The sequence below is a fragment of the Gobio gobio genome (genome assembly GCF_949357685.1).
Source record: "Gobio gobio genome assembly, chromosome: 12".
Classification (NCBI taxonomy): Eukaryota; Metazoa; Chordata; class Actinopteri; order Cypriniformes; family Gobionidae; genus Gobio; species Gobio gobio.
The window spans coordinates 33111980-33136093 of NC_137105.1; the positions used below are offsets into that span (position 1 = coordinate 33111980).

The window sequence follows — 24114 nt, forward strand, 5'->3', positions numbered from 1 at the left end:
AGGGATTTAAAAGCTGTGGTAGCTTTAGGTAAGATTTATTGTCCAGTAGCTACACAAAAATGTCCTAATAAAAACCCAATTATCCCATAAAAAACGGCAGCTGCTTTTGCAAGAAATTCACTTTTTAAAAATACAATGTTACAGATATTATGGAATGGCACATTGGTACTTGTATATTTTACAACTTATAACCGTATGTTTTATTATAATGTTAATATACCAATCTACTTGAACTCCCAAAATCTACTTTTTTTTTTTTTTTTTAAGAGGAGGTTAAGTGCTCACGGAAGAGTTGAGTTTTCAGCTGTTTGAAAGAATATCTTAGCTGGCCTATGCAAATAGTCCTTTTGCCACGAGGAACAGATGTAAACGTCTAAACTATTTCTAAATATTTTTTCTCTTATCCAATGTCAAAGTTTAAAACGGCTTTAATTAAACACAAAAATGTAATCACCCCGTGAGAAACATGATCGATGTGTGCTAGATCTGACCTTAAATCAGTGTAATTAAATGGGCCTCCTTAAAGCCAACTAGTCATTCAAACAAACCCACCAATGAAAGCATATAGTCAGCAGGTGACCTTTATAAACATCAATGAAACATTAAAAAAAACATTCACCTCTGCATGATTATTGGCACAATTCAGCTTTCAAACCAAATCAGCCCAAAGGACAAAAGAGGTCTGCAAATGTTTTAACCACATTATCTTTGAATGTACATCACCATATGAAAGCCATTTCCTTGTCTATGTCCAGCCCAAGTCAACAACTCTCGTTTTGACAATCCATCAATAAAAACATTTGGATATGCTGAATTTGGTGCAAATGCAAATTGGATCCTATAATAACTGATTTGCAGGGTATTAAAAAGACAGCTGATTGAATTCTTTGAATAGCCCTGCTGTCACAGTGTGGGAAAGTACCCATCGCTTCTTTTGGGATCGGAGAGAGTAGGCGGATTGTACTGAAACCCAGAGCATTGATTTAAGAAGCTGGGTCTTAACAGGGCGTCACATTTGTTTAGTCTGGCCGTCTCCAACCTTATTACCATGAACTCGCATTAAGTCGCATGGTCATTAGTGTGCGTTTCTTTCCGACATTATTGGGGAATCAACTCAGAATGAGTTGTTCCTTTTGATAGCACTGTACACACGGTTTTAGTGCCTGAGTCACAATATAGTAATTATTCAAATAAAGTAACAGTGCAGACATGCACATAAAATCTGTTGAACGCAATTCACACAATGTAGTTCCTCATCTTGCTGATCAGTTCTGAGTGGAGAATACAGCAGACTACACTCTAAAAAAAAAAAAGGTTCTATATGGCACCAAAAATGGTTCTTGGCTTTTTTTTGGTGTTTTATTGGCACTCGTCTCTTTAAAATGTGCTCCTTTACACACATCGGCACATGTTTATTTTGCAATAATGACTGTCTGACTGACCAAATAAAGCTACTCAGCTACTCACCAAATAAATATGTTTACATGAAGTATTGGTTTGAGTTTAAGTAGTAAGTACAAGTTTATATTGTAAATTCTCCTTAAAGCTAAAAAAAGCAAGACAATCGATTCGTCAGATGAGAAGAAATTGTTGAATAAAGTCGTTATTTTTGTTTGTTGTTTGTGCACAAAAAGTATTCTCGTCGCTTCATAAAATGTGACCCTGGACCACAAAAAAAGTCGTACAGGTATTATCTTTTATGCCAAAAATCATTAAGATATTAAGTAAAGATCATGTTCCATGAAGATATGTTTTAAATTTCCTACTGTAAATAAAAAAGTATTAGTAGCAATATGCATTGCTAAGGACTTCATTTGGAAAACTTTAGCGATTTTCTCAATATTTGGATTTTTTTGCACCCTCAGATTGCAGAACAAACCTCATTGCTTCTTGTGCATCAAGCGAACACATTTGAGCATCAATTTATCATATTTGATGTGCTCTATATGTTTGTTGATCAATGCTTATATGTGAATAAAAGACTAAATTAAATCTGAACATCATATAAAGCGATCGTGTCTCTTCAGAAGACTTGGACTGAAAAGTGCTCTATTCATATGGATTACTTTTTGAAGTGTGAAGTTTTGGTGGAACAGACTTTCAATAGAGATACAGAAGTCTCTGAGGTTTCATTAAACATATTTTCATTTGTCTTATAGATGCGTGAAATAGTTTGGAACAACATAAGTATGAGCAAATGAAGACAGATTTTTAGTTCTTTTTATTTTGGAGTGAACTGACTGTTTAAATTAGTGGCGGTTTAAGTTACACCAAATTAATGGTCTTGTATACTTTGATTTTGGTGAATATTAGGAATGCTAAGTTAAAAAGTTGTAATGCTCTTCTTATTTGATGACTTGCTGTTCAGTAGAAAATGCACTTTATTGACAAAAGTTTTGGGACGCCTGCCTTTACATGCACATGAACTTTAATGACATCCCATTCTTAATCCTTAGGGTTTAATATGGAGTTGGCCCACCCTTTGCAGCTATAACAGCTTCAACTCTTCTGGGAAGGCTTTCTACATGGTTTAGGAGTGTGTTTATAGGAATGTTTGACCATTCTTCTAGAAGCGCATTTGTGAGGTCAGGCAATGATGTTAGATGAGAAGGCCTGGCAAGCAGTCTCTGCTCAAATTCATCCCAAAGGTGTTCTGTCGGCTTGAGGTCAGGACTCAGGCCAGTCAAGTTCCTCCATACCAAACTCGCTCTTCCATGTCTTTATGGACCTTGCTTTGTGCACTGGTGTGCAGTCATGTTGGAACAGGAAGGGGCCATCCCCAAACTGTTCCCACAAAGTTAGGAGCATGACATTGTCCAAAATGTATTGGTATGCGGAAGCATTAAGAGTTCCTTTTACTGGAACTAAGGGGCCAAGCCCAAATCATGAAAACAACCCCACACCATAATCCCCCCTCCACTAAACTTTACACTTGACCCAATGCAATCAGGCAAGTACCGTTCTCCTGGCAACCGCCAAACCCAAACTCGTCCATCAGATTGCCAGACAGAGAAGCGTGATTCGTCACTCCAGAGGACACGTGTCCACTGCTCTAGAGTCCAGTGGCAGTGTGCTTTACACAACCGCATCCGACGTTTTGCATTGCACTTGATGATGTAAGGCTTGGATGCAGCTACTCGGTCATGGAAACCCATTCCATGAAGCTCTCTACGCAGTGTTCACTTCATTCAAAGCGATCCATTCTTTCAAAAGCATTCTTTCTGCTTTTGTAGAAGCAGTTTGCATGCCTAGATGCTTGATTTTATACATATTTGGCCATGGAAGTGATGGAACACCTGAATTCAATGATTTGGAGAAGTGTCCCATTACTTTTGGCAATATAGTGTCAAAATGTTGCTTTTTTATGAATTACCCATATTTAAAGCTACACTGTGTGATATTTTCCCCCATCTAGTGGTGAAAAGGTATATGACCATCCAGTGAATAATAGTTTCTGTTCCTCTCAATTCCGATTTCGTTTCAACTCCTACGGTGGCCGATTTAGTTCAAGATTAACATGGCTTCCAGTTCGATCTCGTCCACATTCGACACGGTGCCTGTGGGATATTCTGTGCGTGGTGGGATGGTTGGAACTCAACTGGCCTAATTATTCGGCTAGAAAGAACTGCAGCTAATCCAGAGTGAACTTTGATGATAGTAATGTTTATTCAGTCATCCAATTGCAAAGCATAAACAGGTTTGCGTGGATATGTACATAAATGTTTTTTCTGTGAGAGAACAAATAAGGATGGTAAATATACATACACAGTTAAGAACTGTATAACTATACTTATAAGTTACATGTGTATAATGTAACCGTAAACCAGAGCTTATTGTACCATATATAGGCGCTAAATGCAGCTGCATTAAAAGGAGCGGAGCTGCCGCTGCTGCTGCTAACAAGCGGTGTCGGATTACAAAAGTGTGTGCGCAGCTTTAGCACTGCAGTGCGCTCTGTATAACAATTGTTAATATGCCGATCAGACCTGATAATTATTTCCATCAACATACATTACAAGCAAATATTTTCTAAAAACGAATAAACATTGTTGATAACAAAATAACTGAATGATTATTCAAATAGGTGAGCATTAGGCTATTGTATGTTGACACAAAAATACTTCTGAGGTGACATCAACTGAATTACGCGATGACACACTCTGAAACACATCTACAATGACAATAACTATTATAACTAACGGAGTTATTAACGCACAGAAATACCACACAAGGAAAAACAGACTTTTGAGGAATAAACAAGCCAGGAAAACTCTGTATAACTCTGTTACTGGACGCTGCTGAGATGAAAACTCTCTGCACATGCACCAGACAAGTCTGAACAAGTTGACGCGCACATGCGCGAGGCAGAGAATTTTGTACAGTATAGAATACTTTATTACTAGAAAGAAGTAAATATACATTAATGAGCACATATATTTTTGAAAGAACTAAGTGTTTTTAGCTAAGAATAGACTAAAAAAGTTACACAGTGTAGCTTTAAGTGTTGATAAAAAAGGAATGCATAAAGCTATAATAAAACGTTTTGTTTTTGTTTAAAAGCAGAGGGTCTGCTCTTTATTTTGATATATAGCATGATATTCATAATTGTATGAAATCTCAGATATTGATACAACAAAATATTCTATGGGCCATTACATTTTTGTTAAAATTATCAAAAACCCTGCCGGTGACTGGCAACTTTTTAAAAACACGCTGGTCGGTAAAGAGTTAATAGCCTACTCACAGACGCACCAACATCCAGCTCTCTGTGCGCTTGCGTCGGGTGTGTGTGCTCAAGTTGAGAGCATAAACTGTAAGGTTGAGCGTGATATGGCTTTAAAACGCATGCAGATGCTAATATTTCATGATGATGAAGAACTGCAATGTCACGTGAGCGTGTCTGCGATAGAGATGATAATCAAAGCCAAACAGATGTGTCATATTTCAGTTTTCATTTGCGTGTTCACTGATGTTCACGAGCTGTGAAGGCTCAGCCCTCTGGGGTGGGGAGCAGCAGCTCATTTGCATTTAAAGGAGACGCACACAAAACAGCTTATTTTTCTCAAACCCAAAAATTGGCATTTTCAAAATGGTATATTAAATGATCTGTTAGGAATTTTGATCTGAAACTTCACAGACACACTCTGGGGACACCTGAGACTTCTATTACATCTTGTAAAAAGGGGCATAATCGGTGCCCTTTAAGGGAAATTCAGCGTAGGAAATTTTGAAATGGTAAATTTAAATGCATTTTAAAATGCAATTTCACTTGTTTGCTCTGAAAAGAATGACAGTGACTATACTCTCAGCACAGCAATATTTCAGTCTAGTTAGCACCTGGTTCAACTGGATTGCGTGTGTTTAGTAAATAAAGCATGATTTTGTGGTGAAATTCTGTGTTAAAAGTGGCACTGTTTAGTGAGTTTGCCCTTTTTATCCGTTAATGTGAAACAGAGCTCAAAACCCATCTGGAGCTGTAAAGTGGTTGGCTATTGTTTCCAGTTTTTTGGGGGGGTTATTGAGGATGTTGTTTTTTCAGAGGAGGGGCCTTCCAGACATCCAGTTCACTGACATGCCGTGCCAGCCTTTTCAGGTTTCTCCCGCACTCGACTTTCCACAGGAAATGTTTTGAGGAAGTGAGAGTTGCTGATGTGACAGTTGTGAATGCTATTGTCAGATTACAGCATGGTGCTTAAATGTTACGCAACAAAGAATCATGAGAAAGACACTCAGACCGTGACCTCAGAGGCACAGCAGGCGAACAAAAACACACAGGTGTGTTTACATAGCAGTTCGAAGAAGACCCGGATGAGTGTTATGTCAATAGTAACATTGGTAACTTCCTCAGGTGTCTGACCCAAAGAAGCGCTTCTATTGTTCTTCGGGCTTATCATCTGCTCTACACTCAGTCTTTAAACCACAATAATGACTCTGTGGCTCCAAGTTTTCAAGTGATTCACAGTAGATGAGTGAGTTATAGCAATTGGGGAAATGGTGCAAGATGGTCTAACAGCTGTATGCAGAGTACAAAATTAACCTCCAAATGGTGGGTGAAATGAGAAAATATACTAGCTATAAATGTTACTGACTACGAAACGGTACTTTTTTCAAGTTCGGGGTCAGGCTGTCAGTGTTCAGAAATCACTGTTTAAATAGGTTAAATGTTACACAAAATACATTTAAATTGTTACAAAATATTTATATTTTAAATAAATGCTTTTTCCACCAAATATTAAGCAGCACAACTGTTTTCAACATTTGTAATAATAAGAAATGTTTCTTGAGCAGCAAATCAGCATATTAGTCTGCTTTGCGTCACAGGAATAAATTACATATTAAAATAGAAAACCGTTATTTTAAATTGTAATACAATTTTACAGTCTTACATTTTTTTATCAATAGTACATGCAGCCTTGGTGTGCATAAGAAACCTTTCAGAAAGATAAAAAAAATCTTACCCCAAACTTTTGAACAGTATAGCTAATTAATCAAAATGATGACTAAATGTGTCTCAGAGCACGCAGATGAACCGCAATAAAAACATTTCGGAATTATGCTGAACCACTTTGATGACAAACTTTACTCAGGCATTTCAGAATGACCAGAACAGCATTTCAGATATTGTGCAATGAGATCGGTCTGCTGGTTAGTCCAGCTATTCGGTCCCATTTTAAAAGTCACATGATTTTATTTTATACGCATCGAGAAATTTATTTGGTAAATGTGTTTCCATCATCGTTTATGTGCATGTTTTCTTATCGGATAAAAAATGTATCTTGTTTTCTTTTTATGCGCATTTTAGAATTTTTATGCGATATCCCAAAATGCACATACAAATAGGTGGATGGAAACAGCTATTCTCATAAAGGATATGTCTTTTTTTAAATTTAAATCAAGTAATTTAAGAGAGATTCAGGTGATCATTGTTTCAATTTGTTTTAAACCATCTTGCAAGTTCTATACAGCAGCTGGCTAATTGGCAAACAACTGATTTATTTACTCACCAAAGCCAATTTTTAGCCTACTCTAATTGAACTATTACAGCTACTTTAAACTATGACTGCATGAAATTGGTTTTTGAATGTTTTTGACTGAATGTTTAGTTTTTTTGGGCCTTCAGTATCTTCTGAGGAGGACTCTGGGTTTGTGACAGCGGCGCTGGGAAACACATGGAGTCACAGTGTTAACACACGCCTCATTGTCCAGTATGAAGACACAGAACGGAGACAGGTAAACACCCTTTTACTCCTCTGTGTGAATAAGCAAAATTTTGTTTGCCATAATGAACAAATTCAAAACCAACCAAAAAACATCTAACCAAGTGACCGAAATATTTAGTAGATATTAAAAATATAATTTTTTTTTCTTGCGGGAAAATGGACCAATTTTTTGTCCAATTAACCTGTCGGTAAGCCCCGCCCCTCGAACGCAGATGAGCCAATGGCAGTTGAGTATCAGTTGCGCTGGGATCGGAACTCGGACATCTTTAGGTTTCAGCGCCATAGAGAAACATTGGAAAATCCAAAACTCTCATCGGTTTGATGGTGTTTATGCTACAAAAATGGTAAAATGTCGTGCCTGAGGTACGGTAACACTGATTCCAGCTATCCTGAGAGGATTTTCTGTTTGAAATACTCTCATTAAGTTACGATTTAAAGTCCCTGCTAACATACAAACCGAAATAACTAAGGTGTAGGTCAAAAACACGAAGGTCTACATTTCAGTGCCTCTCCATATTAAACTGGTTAAATTTTTTAATGTTGTCATCTGCGATCGTGACGACTGTAAAATGAGGCTTCTCCCGTTTGCACTGAGATCTGTAAACCACCGCTTCCAAATTAATCTCTCACCATATTTATTTTTAAATCTTTTATATATTTAAGTCCCACTTGAATGCTACTCGGCGAGAGGTGGTCCTTCTGTGTCACAGGCGTTATGGTGATTTATCGTTTTTTGTTTTTGTATACATTTATTATATATTTTTCAAAAATGATATTGATATTTATTTTTTGATATTTTTGTGAGTTTATGTTTACGGCCTACATTATCTGTCTTACTAAGAAGGACTCTTATTTTGATGGGGATTAGTTTACGAGTAAGTTAGTGAAAGGGAGAGCTTGCACGCAGTTTATCGGAGTTGTTTTGCAGATACAAAGTTTACCATTAACTGCACCCCAGAAAAGTCATACACTCTGTGTATGTTTGTTTACTGTTAGTTGTATGAGTGTTTTTGTGTAATTTGCTGTGTATGTTAAATGTAATGCTACGGAAAGAGTGAATGAGACGTTAATTCGCACTGTTCAGCTCTTTTGATGATTTTTTTGGAGTGAAAAACGACCATCAGTAAAGTTTGGCCATCAATCGGACGGGGTATACGTTACATTCTGTGTCCAAAAACATCTTGGGATAAGGTTTTCACACTTACAGCTGTCATTGTAAGATATAACAACTCTGTTTGTTTGTCCGAGTAAGCAACAGTAACTAAGGGGGGCGGGGCTTACCGATAGGTCAGTTAGATTCTCTCTAGAGTGATAATATCCCTCCCCTAATAGTGTGTAAAAGTTGGGTTCCGGAAGTTAAAAATCTGTTCATTTTCTCCATAGGGAAATAGATTTTAACAAAAACGTATAACCCTTTAAAGACACACCTGTTGTGAGTGCAGAGTTTGCCATCTGTTCACTTTATTATAACTTATTTTAAAATAATCATGTTTAACAGCAGAATGTGTAGTGAAAAACTACATCACCCATAATGCTGTACAGAAAATTCCACCAATCGGAGTCACGGCATGCAAATCCTGCCAAAACATCTCTGTTTGAACCACCGACTCTTATGAAGCACTGCGAATGATGTAGTTGTCTCCTTATGCTCTCAAAATATTTGTATATATATATATATATATATATATATATATATATATATATATATATATATATATATATATATATATATATATATATATATATATATATATATATATATATATATATATATATATATATATATATATATATATATATACACACACATATACTGTAGATGTGTGTGTGTGTTTGTGTGTGTGTCTATATATACATACATACATACATACATGCATACATACATGCATACATACATGCATACATACATACATACATACATACATACATACAACACACTCACCTAAATGATTATTAGGAACACCTGTTCAATTTCTCATTAATGCAATTATCTTATCAACCGATCACATGGCAGTTGCTTCAATGCATTTAGGGGTCTGGTCCTGGTCAAGACAATCTCTTGAACTCCAAACTGAATGTCAGAATGGGAAAGAAAGGTGATTTAAGCAATTTTGAGAGTGGCATGGTTGTTGGTGCCAGACGGGCCGGTCTGAGTATTTCACAATCTGCTCAGTTACTGGGATTTTCACGCACAACCATTTTTAGGGTTTACAAAGAATGGTGTGAAAAGGGAAAAACATCCAGTATGCGGCAGTCCTGTGGGCGAAAATGCCTTGTTGATGCTAGAGGTCAGAGGAGAATGGGCCGACTGATTCAAGCTGATAGAAGAGTAGGGTTGGGTATCGTTTGGGGTTTTTTCGATTCCGGTGCCAAACCGATACTTTTAAAACGGTTCCGGTGCCTAAACGGTGCCTGAACCGATACTTTTTTTTTTTTAAAAGGCCACAAAATGAGGTGGATGACATTAAATGGCTTTTTATTTATTTATTTTTTATTTAAATTGAACCATTTATTAAAAGTTTAATGTATACTTAAATGTATGAATATAAATAAATACAAAACACAATTTACTTATTTACAAATTATAATTGACTTATTTACAAATTCACAGTAAAACCTAAGCCACCTATTCCAACTACAACAAGCCTAATATAACTCTAAATAACAGTTACAGTAATAACAGCAGTCGTCTGTATTCTTGGTATGCTACTAACCAGCTTCGAGCTTCAGCTTTATTTTGAAATATGATCATATTCTCTGGCTAAATATTTTAGAACGCATCGCCTTAATGTTTCCATGGCGACGCGTCATGCTTCTCACATGACACACAGCAGCCGCTATAGCGCTGACAGCTCAGCTGTATCGGGTTTATTTCGTGTTTTCTTTTTATGCAAAATATTCACAAACTTCTTAACTGTGTCACGAACTATCTGATGTTCAAATGTGTGAGTGAATGTGTGTTAGTTGATCTATAAAGCGCAATGGGAGGCGCCATGTTAGTTTGCGCCTCTGAATCGGATCTGTCGGATTTACAACACTTGAGTTCATTCTCGTCTTACAAAATACATGAAAGTAAGTGACCAGTGAACTGGAAGAAGAATAGAGTAAACGATATAATTACTATATAATGTGCATGTATCTGATGTGCATAAAACACGTAACGTTAGTCAAATTATAAACGTCTGAAAGGATTGTCCTTGCCGCTTTCATAGACATCAGTGTGTGTTTTTGCTAGTAGCCTACTTATGAGCATTTAAATGTCTGAAACCTGAAATAAACATGATGTCGTTGAAAACACTGAATAGTTGTCATGAGTTGTGATGTGACCAGCGCTGAGCGTCTGTCTCTAAGCTCGGTGCAGCCAAAGCACGAAAGCACGTTTGAATTTTGGCACCGAAATGAGGAACCGAAATCTGCGTTCTGATTCGGTCCGGTACATACCGGTTATATAAGTACCGGTGCCATATTGGAACCGGATTTCGGTACCCAACCCTATAGAAGAGCAACTTTGACTGAAACAACCACTTGTTACAACCGAGGTATGCAGCAAAGCATTTGTGAAGCCACAACACGCACAACCTTGAGGCGGATAGGCTACAACAGCAGAAGACCCCACCAGGTACCACTCCTCTCCACTACAAATAGGAAAAAGAGGCTACAATTTGCACAAGCTCACCAAAATTTGGACAGTTGAAGACTGGAAAAATGTTGCCTGGTCTGATGAGTCTCGATTTCTGTTGAGACATTCAGATGGTAGAGTCAGAATTTGGCGTAAACAGAATGAGAAAATGGATCCATCATGCCTTGTTACCACTGTGCAGGCTGGTGGTGGTGGTGGTGTAATGGTGTGGGGGATGTTTTCTTGGCACACTTTAGGCCCCTTAGTGCCAATTGGGCATCGTTTAAATGCCACGGCCTACCTGAACATTGTTTCTGACCATGTCCATCCCTTTATGACCACCATGCTCCCATCCTCTGATGTCTACTTCCAGCAGGATAATGCACCATGTCACAAAGCTTGAATCATTTCAAATTGGTTTCTTGAACATGACAATGACTTCACTGTACTAAAATAGCCCCACAGTCACCAGATCTCAACCCAATAGAGCATCTTTGGGATGTGGTGGAACGGGAGCTTCGTGCCCTGGATGTGCATCCCACAAATCTCCATCAACTGTAAGATGCTATCCTATCAATATGGGCCAACATTTCTAAAGAATGCTTTCAGCACCTTGTTGAATCAATGCCACGTAGAATTAAGGCAGTTCTGAAGGCGAAAGGGGGTCAAACACAGTATTAGTATGGTGTTCCTAATAATCCTTTAGGTGAGTGTATATGTGTGTGTATATGTATATATATATATATATATATATATATATACAAATATACTTCCAGACTAATGCAACTAATGCATTAGACTTCCAGAACTAATGCAACCTTAAAAAGTTGACCATGATTCAGTCGTTATTTTTTCACTACCTTCAATTTGTTCCCCTAAACTTCCTGTTTCAACCGGAAATACGTCAACACAAGAAAATAAAACTGCACAGTGATTTCATCTTTAAGACAAGCTTAAAAGAAAGAAAACCGCCTACTCCACCACCCCTCTCATTGTGTCGGCCAGCCCTACTTGTTTTCATCCTGTCAAATGATGGCATACTTCATTGCCTGTACACCCTAGAGCCCTGAATACTTTGTTTTTCTCTTTTCCGACTGAGCTCCCACCTAAAGAAAGGCACACTGATAGAGAGGCAGTGGTCCAAAACTGCTGGTACACAAGGAAGGCAATGGTGCCTGGCTCTTTTGTGCGGTTCAGTGGCTCTGGCAAGGCCATTTCAGTAAAAAAAAAAATCCTTCAGAAACTCCCTGCTTTGCAGCCATTTACTATGGATGTTAGCCATTACGGGTAAAGTCATGCTACTTCATATGTGAAATATGTGTGTTTGGGTCAACGTGAAGGGAACTGGACTGGTTTGTGTGACTGGAAAGCTTTGCACTTGTGTGTCACGGCACATCAGTGAGGAACCGCATTCACACAAAGCAACTGGCAGCAGGTTTGTAAAAACTAACTCATTCTTAACCACAGATAACAAGATACCCCTGCAAAGGCGAAAAAAAGGAAATGTACCAGTTTATTTTTATACAAATAAGCCCTAGAGCAAGTCTTGCCGTCTGTGGACGGTTAACTTGAGAAGGAAATGCCTTTTCATTTCATGAGTACACAAGATATACCACAGTCATATTAGGCAGAAGTCACAAAAGCTTCATTTGTTTACTTTTGTTTGGGGATTTGATTCATTTCCGATGAGTGTTTTGCACAACAGTTACCAGACAGTTTCATCCCTAACCTTGCGCCTGTTTCCTCTTTTGAGTTTTGTTGAGTAATTTTCTCTAAGGTATCTCATTTTGAACATGGCACACCCCAGTGCAGGGTTTCGATATTAGAGGCTGTTGACAAAAGGAGTAATGTAGATTCACAAGAATCTCTTATAGGCTTTGACGCAGGTTGCCGGCAGACACTGCTGAGTCTTGTAACCCAATGCTGCTGCTTTCCTACAGGCCGTTTTCCAGTATCCTATGCTTGTTTTATGCCCATTGACGTAGCATCCAGATATATGCCCTTTTTGTTGCATAAAGGGAAAGAGTTCAGATATGTTAAATATGGAAATACAAGTAGGATTGTTAATTTAGTCTGATAGATCATTTTGTAAAAAAATACAAAAATAAACAATACATTATCTTCTAAAGCCATTTTTTAGTTCAGTGATTCACTTAATAATGAGTGCCACATTAATAATGTAATGTTATTTTTTTAAGTGTGTGTGTGTGTGCGTGTGTGTGTGTGTGTGTGTGTGTGTGTTCACTACTGTACAAATGTTTAGAGTCAGTAAAAAAAGTAGGGATGCATTACATTGATTAGTGTATATATATTTCAAATAAATGTTCTTTTTAACTTTCTATTCTTCGAAGAATCCTAAAATTTTTATCGAGGCTTCCACAAAAATATTAAGCAGCACAATTGTTTTCAACATTGATAATAATAATAAATGTTTCTTGAGTAGCATATCAGAATGATTTCTGAAGGATCATGTGACACCGAAGACTGGAGTAATGATGCTGAAGATTCAGCTTTGATCACAGGAATGAATTACAATATATATCAAAATAGATCTTAAAATAGAAATAGAATTTACTGTTTTGATCAAATAAATGCAGCCTTGGTAAACATAAGATTTCAAAAACACAAAAAAATGACTGACCCCAAACTTGTGAACAGTTGTGTGTAATTATTATAATAATATTTGTAATTACTTTGATTAATATATTAATTTCATTTAAATGAGTCCATTGTCAGCCCTAATTATTATTGGCCTTGTATTGATATCGTGACCATGAAGTGACAAATCTCTTCTTGTTTTGTTTTAGATTGTCGTAGCTAAATCACCCGTGGCCCCTTTTGCTGTGCTGAGCTACACTGTTCAGAAGGAGGGCATCCGTCTTGAGGGTGAGTGTGCTTGATGCAAAGTGTACTGACAAAACTGATATCGCACAGGAATGATATCGTGATATCGCACAGGAACTGGTTGTAGGTGACATCAAATCGACATATTGAAATTGTTTATGGGAAGTACATGTATAATGTATTTTAAAGGGGTCCTATTATGCTTGTTTAATTTTCAACTTTCTATAGTGTGTAATGCTGCTGCTGAGCATGAAAAGGGTCTGCACAAAATCACTCCAAAAGGGAGTTATTCTCTATCAGTAATGTCTAGGTTACTAATGTAACCCCAGTTCCCTGAAGGACGAAACAGAGACGTTAACTGCCCTGTGTAAGCCGCCTAATCCCCCTGCACTTGTTGGGGTGGAAAAAGGACAGGGCTTTGCATGGAGAATATCAATCGCTGCTGCATATACTTACCCATACAGTGAGCGTACCTATTCCAATGGAAAGAGATGCTACGGTGGTCACATCCTGCCCGTAGGGAGGGAACATGGAGTTTACACATATGGACTGACCATTAGGACAGTGCTAGATGTGGAAGGTCTCTGTGGTAGAAAGAGCTGTTCAGAAGTTCTGAAGCTCTGTGTGCGGTCCACATACAGCCGCAGAATGAGAATGGAACACAGCAATGCAAGGTCTGGGTCTGCCTCCTCTGGGGGCAGCACTTGCAAGTACCATGTGGTCCCTGAAAGGAATGGTGGGAACTTTGGGCACAAATCTAGGCCGGGGTCTCAGGATTACGCAAGAGTTTGCCGTCCCGAATTCCAGGCACGTTTCGCTGTCCGGAAATGTTTGCAGGTCCCTGACCCTCTTGATGGAAGGGAGCCCAGTCAAGAGCGCCGTCTGAAGAGACCAGATCTTAATCTCAACTGACTGTAAAGACAGCTCTCTGTAGGGCTGTTAAGACCAGAGAGAGATCCCAAGAGGGGATGAGGCGAGGTCGAGGGAGATTCAACCTCCTAGCGCTTTTCAGGAACCTTATGACCAGGTTGTGCTTTCCCCCAGACTTACATCTCCAGGTCGCCCGTCAAAGGGGTGGTGTTTCCCCGGCCACTTGGAAGAATTAGCGGCTGCTGACGTTTCTTTTTTGGCTGCAGGGGGACGGATACCCTTGGTGACAAGCAGACTGAGGGGCAGCTCACGAGGGCCTGCTAGCAGCACGTCGGGGCAGGCTCTTGATTGCCTCTGCTTGCTTCTGGACTGCAGAGAACTGCTGCGCAGGGTCAAGGGCCATTGTGAGATGGGAACATTGAGAAAGCGAACTTTCTTCGACATCTCACACTTCTGCAAGGCTCAGCCAGGGGGAAATATTTATGTCAGCCAGGGGGTGCTTCTGGACCACCAAGGTGGACATTGTCTGGACGAGGGCCTGGCCGTGACTTTCATCACGGTCAGTCACCATGTGCAGTTCCTGCATCAACACCAGCTTGTAGAACTACCCTTGTACGTTATGAGTGCTTTGGCCTGGTAGACTGGCAGGGTGGCCATCGCATCCATGTCAGTGGCGGCCTGTCCAGCAGCACTGTAAGCCTTAGCAGCCAGAGCTTCTGTTGTCACACAGGTGCTGGATGGGAGTTGCGGGTGACCCCACCATGGGGATTCCCCATGAACCCCCGGTCCGCCCCACCATCAAGGGTAGTGAGAGAGGAAAACATTTGAAGCAGATTTTGGCATGTTTGGCCTTTTATAATGCACTAATGCTTCCATACTGCCCAAGTTCTTCTTGCAACTCCGGGAAGAAAGGCACGGGGGCGGGGGAAAGCCATTTCCATATCGTGATGTACCCCCAGAAACCAAGCGCCGTCTGAAGTGCCTTTCTGCGTGCACAAGTCGTGTGTATGTCACAGACGTGCATGCCAGTACAGCACTGTTCTCTTTTGTGTCTTATCGTGTTTGAATTAGGGCTGTCACCGTTAACGCGTTAACGCATGCGGTTAATTTAAATTCCTTACCACGTTGAAATAATTTTACGCAAATAAATTACAGAAGTACGCAAAGCTGCGTCATTAACTTCATTTTCGTCACGCAGTTATATGATCTTAGAAGTTGGGAGTTTATCACAATCACACTGAGCATCTACAAGCACCTGTAACCCTGGTAGGGGGAAATTTCCATTCTAACGCTTTAACCCAATTCTGCTTCCCTGTTTGTGATCAGGCCATTTTAAGTCGTTAAACTGGGAAAGTTTTCAGTGATCCAGTAATCGAATTCATTCAAACAGTCCAAAACAGCGCTAATGTAATGAAGGCCAGGCTGATTACATCAGACATATCAGAGAGAATAGAGACTCATGTTTTTAGTGAATTATTCATTCCAGTGTGTGCTTTGTTTTAAAACACGAGCTCTGTCGTATTCTGCTATTGTTTCTGAAGAGCGCAGTTTTGGTGACGTACAGGTGTTGTACAGTAAGTGCGCGAGAGTCTGTAATATTGATGCGCAAAGAACAAAGCTTGAATGTGTGCGCTCTAGATCACTGATCACACGCTGCATTCATGTACAGACACACAGTACATTCGCGTTGTTTCCACACACTCAGGAAGGATGTTTGATTTGTCATATGTACGTTGTTGTGATTATTAATCGTAGGTTTATTCAGTCAATCTCGTTGTTGTTGCTCTGTACACATACTATACACTGAATTCTGTAACGTTTTTTCTGTAATGTTATATAATATAATTATATGGTCCTTATTTGGTGCCCTTTTGGAGTCTCCAATGATCCTTGAAGCTTGCAGTAAAGACATATAGCAAATGATATGTAGGATATAGCAAATAATGACAAAATGAATGTGTTTAATGAGGTACATGCCGTATGCTTAATTTTACGATAAGCGTGTGATTAATCGCGATTACAAATTTTAATCGATTAACAGCCCTAGTTTGAATGGTTTAAAAGCATGTGCATGAATAAGAGTGTGATCATATAATGTAAAGATATCCAAAGGATGATAGGGAAAAAAATGGATGTTGCGCTAATTGCGTTACATATTTTTAACATGTTAAACTGAAAAAATTATTCATGTGCGTTAACACGTTAATTTTGACGGCAGTAGTTGAAACTCATAGTTATAGTACTTGGCATGACATTTCTGAACAACGCTTGAAGTGGTTGACCAATCACGACACACTGGTCCGGCCGACCAATTGGAGCACACTGCACTTTTCGGAAGGAGGGGCTTCATAGAGACAGGAACTAAACAGAGCGTCACTGAGAGACTTGGAAGAGAGGTGCTGCAACAATGTAAAATATGTAAAAAATTATAGTACAAAAACTTAATCTAGTGCACCCCAAAAGAAAAATCAAGACTTTGAAAAAGGGCATAACAGGTCCCCTATAATGTTTTTTTTTTTTTTTTTGTCGTGCATTGTGTATTTCAGTTGTTGCATGCAAATCTAGTTTTTAATAACTGACAGTCACACTGTTTATGTTAGTGCCATTAATCGATATCATTAAAAAAAAAAATACCATGGTTGGTTTGACAAAAGGCTAATAACACAAGTACACTCATTTGTGTGTGTGTGGTTTGTATTGCTAAACCTTCTTGGTCAGAACTTCTGCCCACTGCAGTTTAACTTCTAGGACCTCTGGCTGTCCTGTCAGGACCATTTGAATTCATCCGTGGGCTTCACAGTTTACCTCGGGGCGGTTTGTGTGGATTCCCAACACCACAAAACTTTAATGGGAAACAGGATATCAGAGGGAAAACATAGTGGGACTGTTTTGGCTCTTTTGCAGAGGTTTATGGTGGTGTATATGTGGTGGATTTTTAACAGCACTTGGAGAAGAATTCCAAAGAAATTCACCTTGATGTACTCGACTTCATTTTGGGGTTTGGAATGGAAGTAGTTTGCTTATACAGTTTTACTAAAAGCTATGTTTAATATCAGTGGTATCAGTTCAGCATAAATTAATAACAATGAATAAAAAAAAACAGCTCACGCTTCCTGTTAATGCCTGTGCCACATACTGATATGAGCTCACATTCAGGAGCTTGTTCTTGTTTTTGTTGGGTTTTATTAGAGGAAGCAAGTACTAAATTAGCACATTCGGTGCTTTTGTTTAGAGAGAAATTAGTGTTGTGACAATAAGTTTAGGGCTGCAACTAACAACTATTCTGATTATCTATTAATTTGTTAAATTATTAGTTATGGTTATTCCACATGAAATGTCACGTGAAAAGTCAAAGAATCCACATTTCATTTAGAAATGGAAAATATACATTTGTCCTTTAAAGTTCTAGGGTAGCAAGTTGTTTTTAAAATATATTTGTGATGTCTCTTATGCTCACCAAGACTGCATTTATTTGATCAAAACAAACACAAAATGTAATTTTTATTTTAAAATGTAATTTCTGTGATGGCAAAGCTGAATTTTTTCTTCAGTGTCACATGATCCTCCAGAAATCATTCTAATATGCTAATTTGGTGCTCAAGAAACATTCTTAACATTTATATTTGTTGAAACTGATAGATTTTTCTTTGATGAATAGAAAGTTCAAAAGAACAGCATTTTATTTGTAATTGAATTTTTTTTAGAATATAGAAGTCTTTACTATCACTTTTGATAAATTGAATGTGTCCTTGCTTAATAAAAGTTTTAATTTATTTCCAAAAATTGCTCTGACTCCAAACTTTTGAATGGTAGTGTTTACTTTGTTGTGTATTTTATAGGCTACACATGTGCTTAGATTAGCCAAACATCAATCATTTACTTAGTCGTGCAATAATTAAAAAAAAACATAATAAAAAAAAAAACAATACTATATATATATATATATATATATATTATACAATATTTTAAATGTTGGAGCATAGATGTCATGGTAGTAATGACGCCTGATGGAAGAACCTGAGGGAACATAAGTCTAAATTAAAATATTTATTTAATATTTTCGGTTTAAATTTTCACCCCAAATGTCTCCTGAATTTTTAGTTTAAGCCAAGAATGAGTTTTTTGTTGTATCACTACATCTAAGCAATTCCCTATTTCTGTACTTTGCTGACAAGGCTTCTCTATAAAGTGATTGTGTGGTTGTGCGTCTTTGTGTTGGAGAGTGAGAGAGTCTTGTGTGTGTCCAGTTCAATCCAGCTATTGAATAGTTTTGCTGTGGTCTGGCTCTGTGCATCAGTTGTGTTAATCAGTCTCTCTCTCAACAAGTGCATCTTTGATGTGTGGCGCGCAAAGCCTGCCAGATTCAAATAAAGACCCTGTATGAGAAAGGCCTTTGAAACACTCTTCACTCACTTCTCTCTGAGCTCCTTACACGATGTCCTCAAGTCAATCGCACACGCATACACTAATGCTTCCTGCCAATATTTGATCTCAACACGCCTCTGTACTTCACTTTAATCCAGAAATGATTATTGTTGGTTACTGGTATGTGGTAGATGCCAAAAATGCTAATGCAAATTATTGAAATAATAGAAACCTCAACTTCCTCATCTGAAACAAACACCTCTTCCTCCAACATTTTAAAATGTGATCAGTGTCACGTGATTCTTCAGAACTTATTCTAATATGCTGACTTGCTGTTCAATAATTTTGTATTTATTTATACCCCATATACCCCAATTTAAATCTGTGCTATTTTTCTGGAAACGCTGATAATATTTATTTAGGATTATTTGTGTAATAAAAAGTTCAAAAACAGAATTTATTTGAAATATACATTTTTATATCAATGTAAAAAAAAATCTACATTCACGTTTGATCAATTTAATGCAACCTTGCTGAATAAAAGAATTTCTGCAATATTTTATGGTTACACATAACATATATTTACTAGTAATAACAGTAAATCATAATTACAAGTAACTCACCCTAAATCAAGCACTAACCTTAACCCAATAGTAATTACATGTAGTCAATTAATATTATTGCTTTTGTTAAATTACACTGTAACAACGTCACCTTAAAGGTGTCATGAATTGAGAAATCAACTTTTCATTTAATTCATTTTCGTCATCGTGTGGTGAAACGCCGCCTCAAGCCCGCCCACCAACACGTGGAGCTAAACTTATCACGCTACCGAGTAATAAACATGCCGAAGATAGCAAGATATTGCGCTGTGCCTGGTTGTGGAAGAACACAGTGGCTGCATAAGCTTCCTTCGGATTCTAATATTAGGAATGTGTGGTTGAAGTTCCAGCTCACGTGTGTAAGACATTGCACGTTTGTTTGCTTCATTTCACCGCGGAATCGTTTGTAAACAAGATACAGGTCTGGATTTGCAGACATATTGTGATTAAAACACAATGCTGTGCCTTCTATATTGGATCCAACAGAAACGGTGCAACACACTTATGTGAGGAAAACAAGTTTTTTATATGTGATAGTATTGCATTGTTACAGATTGTTTGATATCTACTGATTATGTTGTGGAAGTTTTGAACATGATTTGTCTGCAGTGAAGTTTTGCTGATGCACGTGCTTGGCTTGTGTGTGTGTGTGTGTGTGTGTGTGTGTGTGTGTGTGTGTGTGTGTGTGTGCGTGGGTGCATGCGTGGGTGCGTGCGTGCGTGTGTGCGCATGCGCGTGTGATGCGCGGTTCCCGGATATATCCACCGATCGGGCGGGCCAAGTAATAAAACAATAAAATTAATATTAATTAAGGGTGGATGAGAGATAAATAATTGTGTTTGTGTGATAAAGACATTTTGCCAGCCCTGTGGGCGGATTCCGGTTGCCGTTTCTCCACATTGGAAGTTTTCAAAACAATTCCCCACAAGTACTGACGGGGGAGCCAAAACTCATTATTATGCGAAACTGTTATTCAATCATAGCAGTGGCTGTTTACTTCCAAGTCTTCAGGGCGGCACGCCCATAAAAACCAAGCGTTCCAGGAGAGCCTATTACCTATTACTTATTCATTATGATGTAAAAACCACACGAACGTAATCAGTTGACCTCAGACAACAGTATAAAACAGTTGACAACAGTTGACTGTTCTAGCCCAGTTCACTTGACCCCAATCAGACACGTTTCTTGAGGGCATTTACGTGACGCATGTACTTCAAAACATCTGGATGAAGTGGAATGGAATGCAGGGGTCTCGAGGCGAGAGAAACGTTTTTTTTTTTAAAGCAATATTTAAAGTGACAACTGCTTATAAACACACAACTTCTATCATTTAGAAAAAATTGAAAAATATGCACTGGAAATAAATATTTTGGCTCTTAACCTTTAAATGTTTACCATGACATACTAAACCAGTCAACGCTGCCTCATCTCGATAAATGATCTCATTACTTCTATCTCATTCTATAATGCTGTCATCCCTCCGTGTTGCAACTTCCTTTGCCTTAAGTGTCATGACTCATGATGCATTTCTATGTGATTTTGATGGAAGTTGAAGGATGAATAGTTGATCTCAGCATTTCAACTTTCCAATAAGCCTCAAGTCAATTTTGTTGCCAAGAAACAAAACCATAGTCACTCTTTCACCAGACCTTGTCAAAAAATGCGAAGACATGAACAATTTTTACCATCTGTCACATTTACATAAGTAAACCAGTAACATTTTTTCAAGAAATTCGTATTTTTTATTAAAAATGATGCATTAAATTGATCAAGAGTGACAGTAAAACATTTATAATGTTACAAAATGTTTCTATAAAAGCTATTTTTTCAACCCCTTTATGTACAAAGATCGCCGACAGCCCCAGATTGTTTTTCCACATTCACTGCATGTTAAAACATCACACTCTTATCTGAATCATTAGAAAGATTAAGACTCCACCACTGTTTATGAGGTTGCAGTGATATCATTTCTTAATTTATTTAAAGAGTGCAAAATAATAAATCAGTAATTTTTTTATATTTTGAATAGAATAACAAATTCATGTTCTGTCACGTCTGCTTCGGTTTATTTGTGTTCACATTTATGCATTAGACAGTGTCCGTTAGGGCTCTTAGTCGAAAAGTGTGCATATTTGGAGAAATATTGATTTATTCTCATGTGTTTGCAAAATATTTTGTAATACAAAATATAATTTCTATTAATTTCCGTCTTCGTCAATGTTAGTAGGGCCCTATAAAATCTGTTTTATTTTTTCCCAAATTCAGATTTATTATTTCCCAAATTCCGTTTTTTCAATTTTATTTTTTGCTAATTCCTTTTTTTCCGTTAAAACTTTTGGGAATTCATTTTTTTTTTTTTTTTTACCCTCAACTGTTATTTTAATCGTAAAAAGAGTGTGCTTTTAATGTTAATATAATAGAACATAAAACATAAAATAGGAATGACCTTAAATTTATTGAGGTAACAAACATCACATTTACTCAGTACTTTTCAGGACAAATACGGCACTCTAAATACTTCAAGTAACAACAAAATATTAGTGCTGTGAATTGATAAAAAAAAATTAATTAATTAATTTTTATTTAATCATTAATTAATTTTTTTTCCTGTAATTAATCATGATTAATTGCAATTAAAACACTTTGGAGTTTTAAATTTTTTTATATTGTAATAATTTCAGTTACTCCAAATTAATTTAGAAACAACTTAAAGACAGCATATTTTAAATATGTGTTGTAAAGGCGTCTTTTTTATGAATGAAGGCCAGTATCACTGATACTAATGTCTCTATGAAACATTAATGACGTTACATTACAGTATAACTGAAAGCTGCCAATTTCAACATTTATTAGGCTTTAAAAACAACTTTTAATTCAATTTAACTTAAAGTCCCTGTAAAGGCAATTCTGAGATTTGTTTCTAAACACATTATAAATGTTAAAAAAATTTATTGCTAAAACACATTACAAAGACTGTGAACTATGTAGTACTGAATTCAGAAGTTAGACCGCTAAACTGTTTTCACCGTTGCTGTGTTCAGGATTTTCTGGGCGGGGCTAAAACGGTGGCTCGATGACGCACTGGAGCCACGAGCCTGGCCCCTCCCCTAACACGATCATAACTAGAGCACATTTGCATCAGTTTGCCCGCTCGATTGCGAGTTACTGTCCGTACTGTTATTTACTATAGTCTAAAACTTACAATATAGCTTACAAAACAAACACGATGATCAAGAAGAGGTGGATTAATTTTGTGAACAGCTACCTTGATGGAGAGCTGAGGATCACCACCGACACCTGCCTCTAAAGTGACTTTACACCGGATAGTTTTACAAACTTTCACCGGAGAGAGACAACTGGGATTCACTGATAATCCGCTGCAGAATGGGGCTGACCTGACTATCCCCTGCCCCGGCCTTCATCCTCCCGTCCCGCCGACATCTGGTGCGTCGTGATCATAGACGGCCGTGATCAGTACGTGAGTGTTGTCTTGTGCCACGGCAGCTTTCCCGCGAGTGGGCGTGGTTTCGGGGCCGACAACGGACACACCCCCAGCGTTTGAGAGCAGAGAATGCTGCTCATTTACTTGGCGGATTTTTTTATGATTCAAATTTGGCTGGGTGGTTAATAACACATTTATCTGTGGTGTGAGAAACTCAGAACACATGTTTAGTTTTGACTTTACAGGGACTTTAAAACAATCTTTACATAAACCCATTATAATAAATGTTATATTTACCCATGGCCTTCCCTGTTAGACATTGCCTACACAGAAATTTAATAAAGTTATCAACACCTTTCTTAACTGCATAAATGATAAGTGAAATATAGATTAATCATCATTAAAGCTACACTTTTCTCTGTTCCCGTTGTTCTTTGATGAACATTAATGACAGACATTATCAGTGCTGCTGTCACTTTAAGAGCGGCCGCTTCCGAACATGACACGGATCAGACGCGCTCTCCCGCGCATCTCATTTCCTCTCAAGTTCATTAAAGACATTATTTTCCATACAGTACATTAAAGTGCATTAAAAACAAGGCAAAATACAGCAAGCACTCCGCGCGAGGGAGCTGCTCGGCTATGTACTGAGGGCTTAGCGTTGAGTTTCTTAACGTTTCCGCTGACGAAAGCAGAGCCGTGGAGAGCCGCTTCGCCATGAAGGGGGAGCTGAAATGACCCGAGGGGTTGTGTCGCCCAGATTTGCTTCCCCCGGTCTGCATTTTCCCCAGAGATTTGTTCATCTCCCACACAAAACAGCATTTCATTCCAAATATGTAAAATTCCGTGTTAACACTAGATTCCGTGTTAATATGCCAATTACGCTATTCCGTCCACGATTCTGTGAATGTGGAAATTATAGGGCCCTATGTTAGCGTCTATGCAAATGGAGTATCTCCTGTGAGTTTGTTTATTAAAAAATATATTCCTGCGTATTCCTCATCTTTATGAGCTTTACACCACATTATGTGACAACTTTACCATAATTCCTGCCCTTCTGGATGACACTGTCTTGTACTTTCCTTATTCTGAGCTCTGTGAAAAACAAACCTAAAGAAACATTTCTACGCATGGAACAAGAAGCTAATAAAC

General features: G+C 38.0%; 1 protein-coding gene across 3 annotated transcripts in view; it reads left to right on the top strand.

Annotated features, from left to right (window-relative positions):
* Positions 1–24114, top strand: part of rad51b (RAD51 paralog B) — a 67473-nt gene that overhangs the window by 21632 nt on the left and 21727 nt on the right. For all 3 annotated transcript variants that reach the window (XM_079832130.1, XM_079832131.1, XM_079832129.1), the window contains exons 8-9: positions 7121–7230; positions 13647–13725. In XM_079832130.1, coding sequence (XP_079688256.1) covers positions 7121–7230; positions 13647–13725 — 189 coding nt within the window. The remainder of the gene's footprint in view (positions 1–7120; positions 7231–13646; positions 13726–24114) is intronic.